This window comes from Mycetomoellerius zeteki, unplaced genomic scaffold (genome assembly GCF_001594055.1).
Source record: "Mycetomoellerius zeteki isolate Tzet28-1 unplaced genomic scaffold, Tzet1.0 scaffold174, whole genome shotgun sequence".
NCBI lineage: Eukaryota > Metazoa > Arthropoda > Insecta > Hymenoptera > Formicidae > Mycetomoellerius > Mycetomoellerius zeteki.
In genome coordinates this window covers 3,274,001-3,288,030 of record NW_017256696.1, presented here as the reverse complement: position 1 = coordinate 3,288,030, position 14,030 = coordinate 3,274,001, and the positions used below count along the sequence as shown (strand labels likewise).

The 14,030-nt window shown below is 32.2% G+C and overlaps 1 protein-coding gene across 12 annotated transcripts in view; it reads left to right on the top strand.

Annotated features, from left to right (window-relative positions):
* Window positions 1-14,030, top strand: part of LOC108721548 (coiled-coil domain-containing protein AGAP005037) — a 242,315-nt gene that overhangs the window by 203,831 nt on the left and 24,454 nt on the right. For 3 of the 12 annotated variants that reach the window (XM_018446147.1, XM_018446153.1, XM_018446145.1), the window contains 7 exons: window positions 1,699-1,870; window positions 3,194-3,337; window positions 8,451-8,596; window positions 10,190-10,243; window positions 10,465-10,533; window positions 11,831-11,920; window positions 13,359-13,421. In XM_018446147.1, coding sequence (XP_018301649.1) covers window positions 1,699-1,870; window positions 3,194-3,337; window positions 8,451-8,596; window positions 10,190-10,243; window positions 10,465-10,533; window positions 11,831-11,920; window positions 13,359-13,421 — 738 coding nt within the window. The remainder of the gene's footprint in view (window positions 1-1,698; window positions 1,871-3,193; window positions 3,338-8,450; window positions 8,597-10,189; window positions 10,244-10,464; window positions 10,534-11,830; window positions 11,921-13,358; window positions 13,422-14,030) is intronic. The other 9 variants (XM_018446146.1, XM_018446154.1, XM_018446151.1 and 6 more) reach the window with 9 other exon arrangements.

The following is a 14,030-nucleotide window of genomic DNA, read 5'->3' as shown; positions in this document are numbered from 1 at the left end:
TTTTGTCAATCATAATTTGATCAGAAATATTTAACATAGCGTCTAATAATTTATTTTCTTTATTTAATTTAATGTTATGTGTGATAAAAAAATCTTGAAGTGTTTTAATTTAATGCAAATATAAATGCAAAAGAAAACCATATTATCAATAAACCATATCGTTAGTAATTTTGTTCGTAATTAAATTAATGATTATGATATACGTAGAAAGTGCAGAGCAATTGTAGAGTCATTACAAAATTATCGTGATTTTACGTATTCCCAACACTAAAGCTAAATCCCTCATGAACATTTAGAAACATCCTGCGTCATTTCCCTTACGCTGTGTGATATCATAATGTGTACGAAAAGCAGCATCTCTTTCATCTCATTTTTCATCCGCTCCCTCTGTCACTCGAGAACTGTAGTTGTATGCCCTCCCGTAAGAAGCACGATCATGGAAGATCTTTTTTCTTATCCTCTCCATATCATAATGACTGATATAAATGACGTTCCCTCGTCGATACGGTCCCCTGATTTTATTTGCACATTTCGCGCACCATGAAACTCATTCGACGGAGGTATCGAGCCACAAATAGATGATAACAATCATAAAAAAAACCCTCTTAAAAAGCACAAGGAACGTTGTAGAACAAGTAGAACAAGCGTATGAATTCTTTATCATTGAGTTTTAATAAAATAACTGCTGATTTTGTTTTGTTTACCAATCATTTGTTGGCTTTAATCGTTTATTAAGACATATGTTTGGTTTTTTGGTTGATTATTGTTTAAGAATTAATATTTTACTTTCGATATTTTTCCCACATTTAACTCTGGAATGCTATCATATGTAAATTTTACGTATAAGTGAACAAGATTATTGAACGCTTTTCGCCTTCGGTGGTCATGAATAGAGTCTTTATCACATGTTGAGATAAAAAATTGTGACAGCGACTAATTGACTAATCTATATTCGATTTAAAGATTCTGATGTTCGAAGAATTTAGTTATGAGGTTCAATTTGTCAAGCAGGGATATGCTTTTAAAAATTTAATTTATTTGTATAACAGAGAGCGTGATAAGTGATTTCAATTTTTAAGCAGTTTTGTGTTATTATATATTTAATTTATTGATAAGTGTTATGAGAAAACATTGGACTTATATATACTTCATATCATTTCAAGATTGAATTCAATAGTATGTTTATTGTTTCTTTCCTTTTAAGTTAATAATAAAGGTCTAGAATATAAATATTTTGTCATTAAAAGTGAAATAAAATGTATGAAAATCTTATGTTATATTAATTCAGAATGGTATAATTTCTCGCATATAAAATTTATATATCAAGAGCAATCTGTATCGATAGCGTTCTAAGGTTAATTGTTAAATAATTTCTAATGACATCACGTGAATATCATTAGAATATAATATCCACTTCTATCAATGTAGATTAATTTTAATCTCGGTTTATTTATTTTTTATTTTTTCCTAGTCCTGAGAATTTATAGAAAAGAATAAAGAATAAATTAAATAGTCGAGATTAAAACTAATCTACATTGATAGAAACGAACTTAAGTTTCTCTGTGTATATAATAACCGATTATCCCCCAAGCAGTCCAATGCAAAAATGCAACGCAGTGATGCAGATGTAAAAAGAGAACGTTGATGGTGCTCTCCACGTTGGTCTTCACTAATACACGAATCACTAAATCTCTGCAGATCGGCTACATGGGGAAAGCGGATACATGAGCAGCCCCGAGCGCGGCGGCGGCGTCGGTTCCGGAAGCGGAAGATATCCACCCGGACCTTACAGCGCCGGCAGCAGCTACGAGGATCCGTATTACTCGCAATACTCGGGGACTGTTACGCCTGTCATCGACGAAGAAGCCAGGTAATCAGAATCTCGCGCAGTAAAAGCGATTCGCATCTGTAATGCCGAAAAGGCACAGTGATATAACTTCCTTATAGAAATTGAACACTGGAAGGTGGATTAATTACTTACATTGAGAATTAAAAGCATCATTGCACTAAGAAAAAATTCTTAAAAATGAACGAACCAGCATATTCTGATTATCAATCAAAATTTTGATAGTTCTGATTATCTCAACTAGAATTGTAATAAATTTAACCAGAAAAAAAACTCTGATTTGTCCATTTTCTATCATTCCAATTAATGTAACGTGATTCTTTTTGTGTGTTCAGTGCGTTTAATATTCGAAATAAGTAATTAATCACTGTCTTTTAGTATTAAATTAGCCAGTATTAAATTTCGATAAGGACTATAATTGACGAAATTTTTTATATTTCGAAACGGAGAGATGCCCCAGACTTCCACAATTTTTTTACCTGCGAATTTTTCTGACAGTTAGGACTCATTCGTTAAAATTACATCGGAAATTCCTTGAGCTAACACAGATGAACGATTTAAAAGCTTAGAGATCTTCAGTAATTAAATTCTAAAAATGCAAATGATAGAAAAATTTCATTTTTCATTTAATTATACACTGACTGAAAGTTCAAATTCGATAAAATTGTGATAGTAGCACTTAAATTTTTATGCTGCGCTGTTGACGACTAACTTCTAAAATTAAATTAATTTGTAAAAATAAACGGATGAATTTATTATTGAAAAAAAATGTAAAGAATTTAAACTATTCTACTCGTAAAGTTAATAGAAGAGTAACTATTTGAATAGAACGTTAACTGCTTCATTACATCGAAATTCATTTCATTCATTTTATTAGCGTCAATATTTCATTTTACGCAGAATAGATATACATTTATTCTCTCTCTGCTTAAATACTCCAGAACTGATTGAATTTATTAAATAACCGGTTATATAATATTATTGCGCCGCACGATGGTCCAATGTCGACTATGTATTTTTCGCCTCGATAAATTATTGACTGGGCATAAATGCACGAACTAATTTGTTATATATAGCTTCTTTAATAAGAGATCCATCACATCTATCCGTGTAAATACAGTGACTCTGTACAATCCGTTTGAATAAACTCCATTCACCCGGAAATCCCGATCTGCCCGTCTTTCTGCTCGCAACCTCTTTCCTAGAAAAACGTTGTTTCCGGTCCCACCCACCCCGAATGACTGAAACCCACTCCATAGTCCCCACTGACGCTGGTCTCCGCACTGTGACCTCCTCCACACGGATGTCTGATAGCGCGGATGTGTATGTCTGTTGTGGGTGGTGCAGCGATACGGAGCTGTTGGAGGAATCGTACAGCCTTTACGGCGTGAAACCACCGGGGCGTCCGCCGTCTGGTCCCCCGCGGTCCCCGTTTCCTCCGGGGGCGCCGCCACCCCTGCCACCCGGCGGACAGGGCTACGACGCTACTCGGTACTGCACCCCACGTCACGAACACTCTGTCGCTTGCGTGTTTGTCTTGCGTAGAGGCCTGCCTGCGCAGAATAAAAAGGAAATGAAAATAAAGAGAGAAAGAGATGAGAAAAAAGAGAAAAGGAGCGAGAGAAAGAATTGAAACCATCCGAGAATCGTGCCACGACCGACTCTGGCTGACTGGTTAGCTGGCTGGCTGTTCGCGAATGAATACGAGTTGCATGAGCATCGTTTCGAGCGAGCTACTCCCTGAAAGGGGAATGCTGGTAAATCCAGGACTCTTATTGGCAAAAGTCTCTCTTGATCCCGGAAATTATTTTACCCAATTTTTACAAACCTTGCGTAGAGGCTAGAAACTTTTCAAGCAATTGTGTTAGTTGGTTCAAAATGAAAATTCAATGATTCTTCAGCTCTATTTGTTCAGTACCTGGATTCATCAATGAAAAAAAAACAATGATGGATATATTCGATGTTGTTGTTTTATTGTAATTATTGTTAGTAAAACATAACAAAATGTTCTCAAAATTTTATCACAATCGATCAATTAAAAGTCTAACAATTATTTAGCATTGTGACTTGATAGAATATAAAATGATGATACAAAATCATTTTTTTTATAAATCTCTTAATATTAACGAATTTTCTTAATATGAGAAATTTGCAAAATTTGTGTCGATAGTTAAAGATTTGTCATAAAAGGGGTAATGTCTTTTTTTATAATATGAATTATTCATAAATATAATACTATTACTAATTATATTTGTTTTGAGATGACATAATCCAACTAGTAATATATGCGTTTATATTTTAATTGTTTTATTTATATTTACAATATATTAATATTTATATTTATTAATATTTATATTATTATTTATATTGTGTTTAAATTACTATAAAATATTTTGTTTGAAGAAATGTCTATCAGCTAATAAAATATTTTAATAAATGTAACTCATTTCATGGAGAAATGAAATATTTCCAGCCAGTAAATTACTATTCGAAGTTTTGCTATTAAACTGCAATGTTGACCGGTATCCATTGCTACATTTATAGGGAATGGTAGCGTCATTTAAATTAATTATTCGTTTTATTCTTTATATGTTCCCTTTCTTTTATATTCTTCATATGTTCTCACCTTTTTTGCTTAACGAAAAGCGTTCATAAATTTTACACTGATATTTTGCGGACTTTGTGGTTCAGTGAGTTTCGCTTTTATCAAAACGAGTCGTTTCGATGTGGAAACTTTTCAATCTCGTCTACAGAACTATAGAAAATTTGCCATTCCAGAATTAACTCGATCGTTACACAAATATAACGTCCGCATTCGTGAAATGTCAGCTTGACCGATCGAGTCTGAACGCTAACGATTTCTATCTGTAAAACTTTCATTGTTTTTTTTACCAAGTGGAGTAATTTATAGGAATTTCATTACGAGTCTCTCGAACGAGAGGTACGTGTTCCCTTGTGAACGCTACCATTTCCTTCTCCACGCAAAACGGGAGCTCTGTCCATAACGAATTATCTGCAAATGCATGTTGTAAAGTCGGATATTTTAATTTAGTGATCATGAAAGAGAAAGACACAGAGAGAGAGAGAGAGAGAGAGAGAGAGAGAAACAGTTGCCACTACCAATTTCATCAAGTTATATCTCTTGAGGCAAAGATCGATTAGTGGCACGATTCTAATTCTAATGAATATGTACTTGGAAAGCGGAAGCGACTTCACTATCACTACTTTTATCATATAAATCACATTTTTATAATTAGGTCAAATATTTATATAAATTATGATAAATATTGAATGGAAAATTTCTAAATTAATTCATTATATAATAATTGATGTAAACACTTTTTATTTTGTTTAATTTGATAATTAAATATTAAAAATTTATATTACTCTGCGCAAAAAGATTTCAATCTTATTATATTTATATATATATATAACACGCGATTGTGATCCTTCTAGGATTTAAAAAAAAATAAGTTTGCAAATTTATATCTTTCCGCTTCTTAAATACTGATGGAGATATCGTTTGTATAATACTGATATTTTTCGTAAACCACTAAAATCGCTAAATTAAGTCTCAAATAATATGTTTTTTGTAAAGAATGAATTTGTAGCAATAATATTAGAAGAAAAACAAAATGGCTTTTTCCATCTATTGTAGAATTCAGATTACTTCATATGGTATTACACAAACGACAAATAGCATTCTATGTAATATGTCATGGATAATATGGGAATATAAATTAACTCTCTCTCACAACTCTTCAATTAATTTTTTAAATTGAGTTTTACTTTAATTAGAACATTATTTAATATTTACAGTTACTAATTTAATTTGAATTTTACATAAAAATATAAATCAATATAAGTAATGCAAATAAAATCATTTTTCAATTAATCTTTATATAACTCTTTTAATTAAAATTTTACTTTATAATTGATTACAAAAGAAACTAATAAAATGATTGTTAATGCATGCTACATACTGTATATGTCAGTTTATGAGGCCCATATTTTTCAGAACGTTCTACATTTGCAAAATAATTACGCTCTCTATTACTCAAAAAAGTAAGATGTGTGTGTGTGTGCTATATGTAAATTATTAATGTGCCTCAAAGAATATATATATATATATATAATGCATATAGAAACGATATAATTTGCAACTCGGTGGAATGCAGCATGCCGACTAGCGATCGTAGACGAGAATGCATATACAGGGTGTTTTGCACGTAAAAAAAACGGAAAAAAGAAATGGATCGATACACAACCACAAGTTACAAATTTTTTTAACATTGAATAAATTTAATGAATGGTATAACAGATGGTTTACGAAATTCTCTACAATACCTATTTATTCCCATCATGATGAAGCTGATATGATAATCAATAATATTTATCTCCTATTTCTGCATTATTTCCATAATAATCCACGTATAGAAATCACTTTAATAGTAATATTATTGTTTTATTATAATTATTATTTTATATAATGTTGCAGTGTTATTTATATTACTTTTGCATAAAAAGAGATAAGTATAAGAAACTCGCATTTGATAATAACTTTCAAATATCAACGAAAGAGATATTTCTTTCCACAAAGCGCATCGATAACGATACTTACCAGACCTTAAAAGCATTACACAATTGCTCTCGTTTAAAATTCACATTTTTGATAAATCTCTGTTAGTGTCATGTAGATACTCGAAAGTTGTTGCAAACATTTGGTTCTCATACAAAAACTTTCTATACAGAGTTAATACTATGCCGCGGAGCGAGTAGTGTATATCGGGAAACTAAACTGGATACTTGTCAACCGTCCAACTCACTTTGCCTCTGCACGACTTTTACAAAAATTGTATCAAGCCAAAACTGATCGCCATGAGGATCACGTATCTGGCCTGATCCACGCCACATATATCACCCTGTATATCATTTTATGTACTGTCACACCATGACGTAGATTGGGCACTGCTGTCACTTGTCATGTGAAGCGATAGATGCACGTGATTAGCATCATGTTATGTAACTCATATCCGATTTCACTGACAGGATATATATATTTGAAAATGAAGATTTTACATGTGGCGCGCGCATGACGAGAGGATCTCTCTCGTCAAAAGGAATTTCCTCACATAGCACAAAAGTCGATCCAGATAGCATGGAACATTTCAGCAATATTGCAGGAATGTTATAGAGTTGTTGCAGTAATGCTGGAATGTTCTATGTCATGTATCTTTCTGGTGAAAACGGATATATGTAGAGACTATTGTCAGTATTTATTGTTAGTACAGTATGATATGAAGTGTCTCAACCTCTTAACTACAGATCGAATGCCAAAATCGAGAGGGTAACTACTTAACGTAATCGTGGGACAAGGTCCTCGAAATCAATATAAAATTCATATGAAATCTCCATGTATAATCCGATAATTACATATGCAATCACGAGAAATCGTTATATAATATTAAATAAAATCGTATATTTTATCAAATTATTTCATATGTAGTAAAAAAATTATTTGTAATCAGATGAAATCATATGAAATCGTGTAATCTGTGGAACAGTATTTCAGCTAATGGTTACTCCCTCGACCAAAATGTTAGATTATAATGATAAGTACAGCTCAGTAAAACTAAAATGTTTATTCAAAGAATATTTGAAACAAATGTAACGTACAGTATATTATTATCTTTGATTGATCATCACTTCTCTTTTTCGTGACATTGATTTTATATCATCATCTCATTATGTTTTATATCACATTCAGCTTATCATTATCATCTTCATTATATAGCACTCTAGCATTATGAATAATGTAGTTTAAGATAAAATCTCATTTGATAACGGAACTTATAGAAATCGAATTTCTTTTATTGGATACTTATTTTCAAGAAACACGATATTTGTGCAAATTGAGATAAATCAAGGCAAATAAAGACTTAAAAAATTAAAAGAAAATTAAGTCTAATATTTTTACAATGATGACTTTTTGTTCATTATATGCACTTAGAGAAAAATATAGTAATAGCAACTATAAAGATGGCAATTATACAAATTTTATATGTAGAATTAATGTACATAATTGAATAAACTATTTATAGTTGTAATGATTATGAAGTAGTTTACTAAACTATGTACATTAATTTTACATAAAACTTGTGTAGCTGTCACTTTTATAATTGCTATATATTACTATACATTTTTCTTTTCTTTAGGTGTAATATAAGTGCGCCATTTCATTCTGCTTGATCGATTAACAATTAGAGTTCGGGGCAGACGCTATTAGCGCTATTTGTGTCATTTTATCTTCATCGTTCATTAAAACAAAGATAGAATGACACAAAAACGCACTAAACTCAAATATGAAAAACAGGATTTCTTTTGTTCTGTATCTGATGGATTATTTGTCGTTAGCGCATGAAACTGTCTGGAAAGAGATCGTGATACGTAATGTCTGTTTAAAGCAACCATGATTCTTGCAGCATCCAAGCGTCGTTGTTCGCCGAACGCCTATAAATTTTCGGAGCTCTCCCATATCTTTTTTTTTAGAGCGACAGATAAGCGTTAACCTGACCATTTCCTGACCCAGAATTATCTGTCACAGGATAAGGGTGGAGCACATGGAAAGACAACTGGCCAATCTAACCGGGCTCGTGCAGAAGGCACTGACACACGCGCCGCACACCAGCCCTTCGCCACGAGAATACTTGCAAGTCCCACCGGGACGTGATCCTTACGCGAGAGCAGCAGGTACGTGTCCAGTAAAATCTCTGATCTCGTTTCCTCCCCCAAATTTCTTTCCGTACCTTCGATTTCGGCTTTCACGATAACGTCGTTTACCACGGTTTTCGGTAACGTATCGACGTAAGAATACTGGCTCGTCTCAAACGTAGCGAGAATAATTTATTAAAAAAAGTTTAGTTTGGCAAGGAATCGCAAATTATAATTATTCTCGTTACTTTTAAGACAAGCCGCGTAAATATCGTTATAACTTCTCTTGAGAAGTCTGTTCCGAATAAAGACGATCGATTTAGCTGTTTAGTGATGCCACCTCGTTCATTTCCTTTCAGTGCTTATTTTACAGAAGATTTTAGAGCGCAATTCACTTAATTCACTAAGATAGTTTCAGCTAAGAAGCATACGAGACTGCTAGACACCTCACATAAAGTAGTCTCTACTAACATTCATCTTGTTCGTTTCATCCGTGCCTGTTCATCTATTCATCTTCATCGTCTTTCGACTCTGACATCTTGTAACCACGGTTCTAGTAACAGTATCATACCGCAAATACATTTTAGAATCAATAGTCGATAGATATTGAGAACAAGGCGGCTACGTCGAATTTTTTCTAGGAAAAAAATTCGCTGTTTTTACGATATAATCCAAACAATTACAGATAAAACTTGTCAAAAATATATAATAATTTCGAGAAAAATTGAATTTTCTCATACTATTAGAACTGTAGAAACAAAACGAGACGTGAAATAGAGCTAGAAATAAATATGATATAATATTAGAAATATCCGTGCAAAAAATATATATTCGTACAAAAAATAGACAATAGTTTTTCGCGTTTATGTCACATTGTGTATTTCGGTTTGTAACAAACGTCGTGGCCGCCTTTTAGATAAGTCAAGATTCGCTAAAACACAACTTTAGATATAAACGTGCATACGTAACATATGTGTTGCATACATACATGCAGATATACATATATATTAGAAGAATTTATGCCGTGAGCTTTACGCGCCAGTAACAATATGCCATTATTTGTAGCCAGCGTGATTAAAAAACGAATTTAACGAAATTAGAGGACATTGGAGGTATCACTCAGCAATATTCTCAGTGATATCAACTGTAATTTTATTAGAATAATATAGGACAAAATAAAACGCTTTTACAAAAAATAACGAATTAAACGTTTGAAGTGCAAATTTTCTACTCGATTATTATCAAATAAAAATAAAATAATAATTTTATGTAAATTCTCTCGATAAAAATTAAAAGAATTATTGATACTTGTTAATTTCTTAATGTATAATAACGAATCCCGCAAGAAATTGTCTCAAGTTGACAAATACGTCAGAATTTCGTCTAATAATTTTGCCAATTGAGCAAGACGGCGTTCGTGAACGCGATTGACTTTTCTCAGCGAGCTTTGTTTCGAATTTAAATACGCACGCTGGCAAATATTTTCGCGTAACAAGCTCGGAAAGCCGCTTCCGAGGATATTGAGTCTGGTTGAATTCGACGGCATATAGTTGCGGTGTAGTCTCACGGACTGAACTCTCCTAAAATCCTGCTGTACAACTGCTTTGTTATTCCGACTAACGCACACACCAGGCGCCGGGGATGAGTTCGACAAACACTCTAGCTCCAGCTCTGCCTCACTGCCAGGTGTGTCTCTCATCTTCTTCTATCTTCTATTCATCTCCGAATCACTGTATAACCGCTACTTATATATTTACATACGTTATTAATATAATATACAGATATTACAGTTTTTCTCTATTTTTATATATTATATATTTCTATATATATATTTACATATTATATATATTTAACGTTGTCTCTACCTTTATTGCTGTTAATAAAACGCGTGTCCTTTAAAATTCAAGTGTCTCAACCTGCCGTTACAGATGACTCGTACTTAAGGACTGACGTTAAACCGCCAAAATTAGGCAAAGGTGCGCTTCAATATGTATACGTTTCTTTTATGTATGCACTTGCGAATGTTCGCCGCATTGTCGCCTTTTATCTCTTGCGTTGTCATCGTTGCACGTCTCGCACACACATCCGTGCCGTATTTTCTCTTCTCGCTCGTACGATCCTGATTTCATGGATATTTCATCAATAAATTTCGATAGCATCAATATTTTCAAGCTTTCGTTAAATCTGCTCATTTGCAATTGTTTTCTTTCTCATTTTGCTTGTTATATTTATAATCACATCGTTTTTTGTTTCCCGTGGGCTGAAATGGCATCTTAAAAAAGAGTACTATTGTTCAATTTATAATATGTTATAGCCGGTATTTGTAGTCGATTTTTATATCTAAGACTATCTTAAGTACAGATGTATCGTAAGATGTTATAATCACAGAGCTGATAGCATCTTAAGACGTTGCTTAAGATCAGAACCGTATTTAGGCATGTGCTGAGTGAACTGTTTAAGGACAGTAATCTTTAGAAAAAAATTTTTTTAGTTAAACATTGAAGTATAATATTGTTCATAGATAATTTAAAGTCACTAGATAGAAAAATTAAATTTGCTTTCTATTGTTATTATGTGAAATATACTTATTATTTTATTAATTTATACATTTTTGTTGTATGCTTTTTGTTATTTTCGTACTTCAAGTAAAGAAATGATTTTTTAAGATTTCGAGAAAATCTATTTTTAGTTAATTTTTAATATAATTGTCTTAAAAAAATTTGTCTAAATAACATCTGATCTCAAAAGAGCGCTGGAAATATTTCAGTCTAAAATGAGTTAATGTGATACTATTTGAGATGACCTTGAAATAAAAATTGATTATGAATACTGGTCTAATGTTCCCTACAACCATCCATAATTTTCGTTTGCATGGTGCACCCGCCAAAATCTCCTTTTCACGATCGTTTTATTCAGCGTTGGCTTTAGGGGTGATTCGCGAAAGTATCTGCCCGTAGCTTCCCAGAAGTAAAGATCGTAAAGCGTTATAATTATATTAATTAAAATACTTACAAATTAAAATTTGGATAAAAAGAATCGATGAAGTAAGCTGAAGGAAAACACGAAGTGTTGTGCTTTCAGCTTAATTAGTATGGCAAAATCGTAAAGTGAGATTCTTTCAATCGAACGAGAAAGGTATTCCGAAAGCCCGCGCTGGTTCATTCCCCATTATCGACGTCCATCCCGGCTGGATACACATCTTCATGTACACGCTTCTTATGCTTCTTACGCACATAAATCACGCGAAAATATGCTGATCAACATCTATTGCAGACAAGTCGGTGTCGTTTGAAAAGTCAGTGTCCTTCAGTGACGAGCCACCAGATATGAACTCCCCCAAACAACATTCCCCGCAACATGCAGGTAACGGTTAGCGCACTTCACATTAAAAAAAAAAGAAACAAAATCGCAAAATATGTATGCTAAGCACGCTGTAAAGGCCGAATTGCACCGTTGTCGGATCACTTATTGAGGAAGTGGTAGACGTTCGTCTAAACGCTAGCATCGCAAAACGCTAAATTCGGAAAGAACTCTCGTTTTATAACAATCATCAAATACATGTATAAATTTTTAAGTAATACTATTCTAATACTATTCTATTCCTAATACTATTCTTTTAATTCTTCAGATTCTATTAATATGATAGGATTAATAATGACAAACTTTCTCTCCTGCGCGTGCATTGAGATTCAGTAGTTACAATTAAAAATCGTGACGACGACGTCGATCTTTTCCTGAGATAATAGAAACTGTAGCAATTTAAAAACGATGCAACTGTAGCAATTTAAAAACGATGAGAATTTGTGTTATGATTGGCCGTTTTGCAATGAGCTGGAATTGGATGCAATTTCGCTACGGGATAATATTGAAGTGTATCTGATCTCGGTTGAAGTTCGATTGAAGATTGCCACAAGTAGCGAAGACATATAATCTCAGAATCTGTGTTGCTACTTTCAAAATCTTGCGAAGTTCTCAATTCGTGTTTCACTTCCATTGATTGATTTCGATTGATTAACACGAATAATTACTTGGTCACATTTAGTAATCCTTCTTTCTATTACATTTACATAATAGATTCATAATTAATAATGCTAAATGAATCTGTTAATGGTCCGGTAATGAATCTGGCACGTTATGACATATTTTCTTGTGTCTTTCCCAATATCGATCTTCGAACGCTAATAGCATATTCTTCAGAAATAATACAAATGGAATTTTTATATAAACAATTCTCGCAATGTGATTGGCATTATATATATATATATATATATCTTTATATATTTTCTTGTCCACAATTTCGTTGAGCGAAAACAGTATAATTTTTCCATTTTGAAAAACTTCATAAGAATAATATAAAGAATTAATACATCTGCATTGTTTTAATGTTTCCAATTTTGGAGACAAAGCAAAAATTTATTTAAAATATTGCACTATTTCAAAATACTTATGTACATTATGACGTATATATTAAATTTAATTTCGAGATTAACTTACACCATTATTTCGCCTAACAAAATTGTTTAATCTCCTATTATGCCAATAATTGTTGACTGATGATAAGAAATAAGTATTCTACATCTAAAATACAAAAATTCGTTTTTGCTACTTCCTATGATTACCCAGTAACGAATATCATATTCAATATTCAGTGTACAATATTAGTGATAAGAGCTCGATTTAATGTCGTAAGAAGGTTTCGCATAAAGGTATATTTATAAAAAAAACGATCCCGACACGGATACTAACGCAATAATCTCTAACGCCTTCTCGTATTCGATTCTGCAATGCCTACCACGACTAGCGGATACAAAACCCACGAAACCGGCAATCAAATCCTCCACGTTGCCGAGGATGTCGTCGCAAGGTAAAACTTCCCCGTCTTTCTATTAGAAGTGGAACTATTCGGCAATTTTCTTTGCGTATTTTTGAAATCTAATATTTTCATCAACATATATATAAACGAAACTTAAACAAAACTTATACCTAGAACTGTATTTTCTCTTGAAATACTTTCTTGAAATACTCTTGAATTACTTGATTTTTCTCATTTATATGTACCTTTCTATTAAAGTGTTAATATTTTGTAAATATTAAGCTATATTTAGGTACGTCTTAAAAATTATTCCATTATTTCAATGAGATAAAATAAAAATAATTTTGTATTAAGCAATTCATAAACATTCCATTGAAAAATTCTGAAATCGGATATTCCATTACTAAAGATTTTCATAAACTTTTCAAACATTTAAATATTTTAGATTATTATTTATTTAATACAATTATATATATAATATGATTGCAATAATTTTCAAACAATTGAAATAATCAATTTTGCAACTTTAGCCATAAGTATAAAGCATCCTTAATTTATTACATTTTCTTTGAAGCCAAAGGAAGGCTATAAAATATTAAAATTGTTATAAAATATTATTTTTCAATAAAACCGTTTTTCAAATTTTTTTTTCGTTAGATA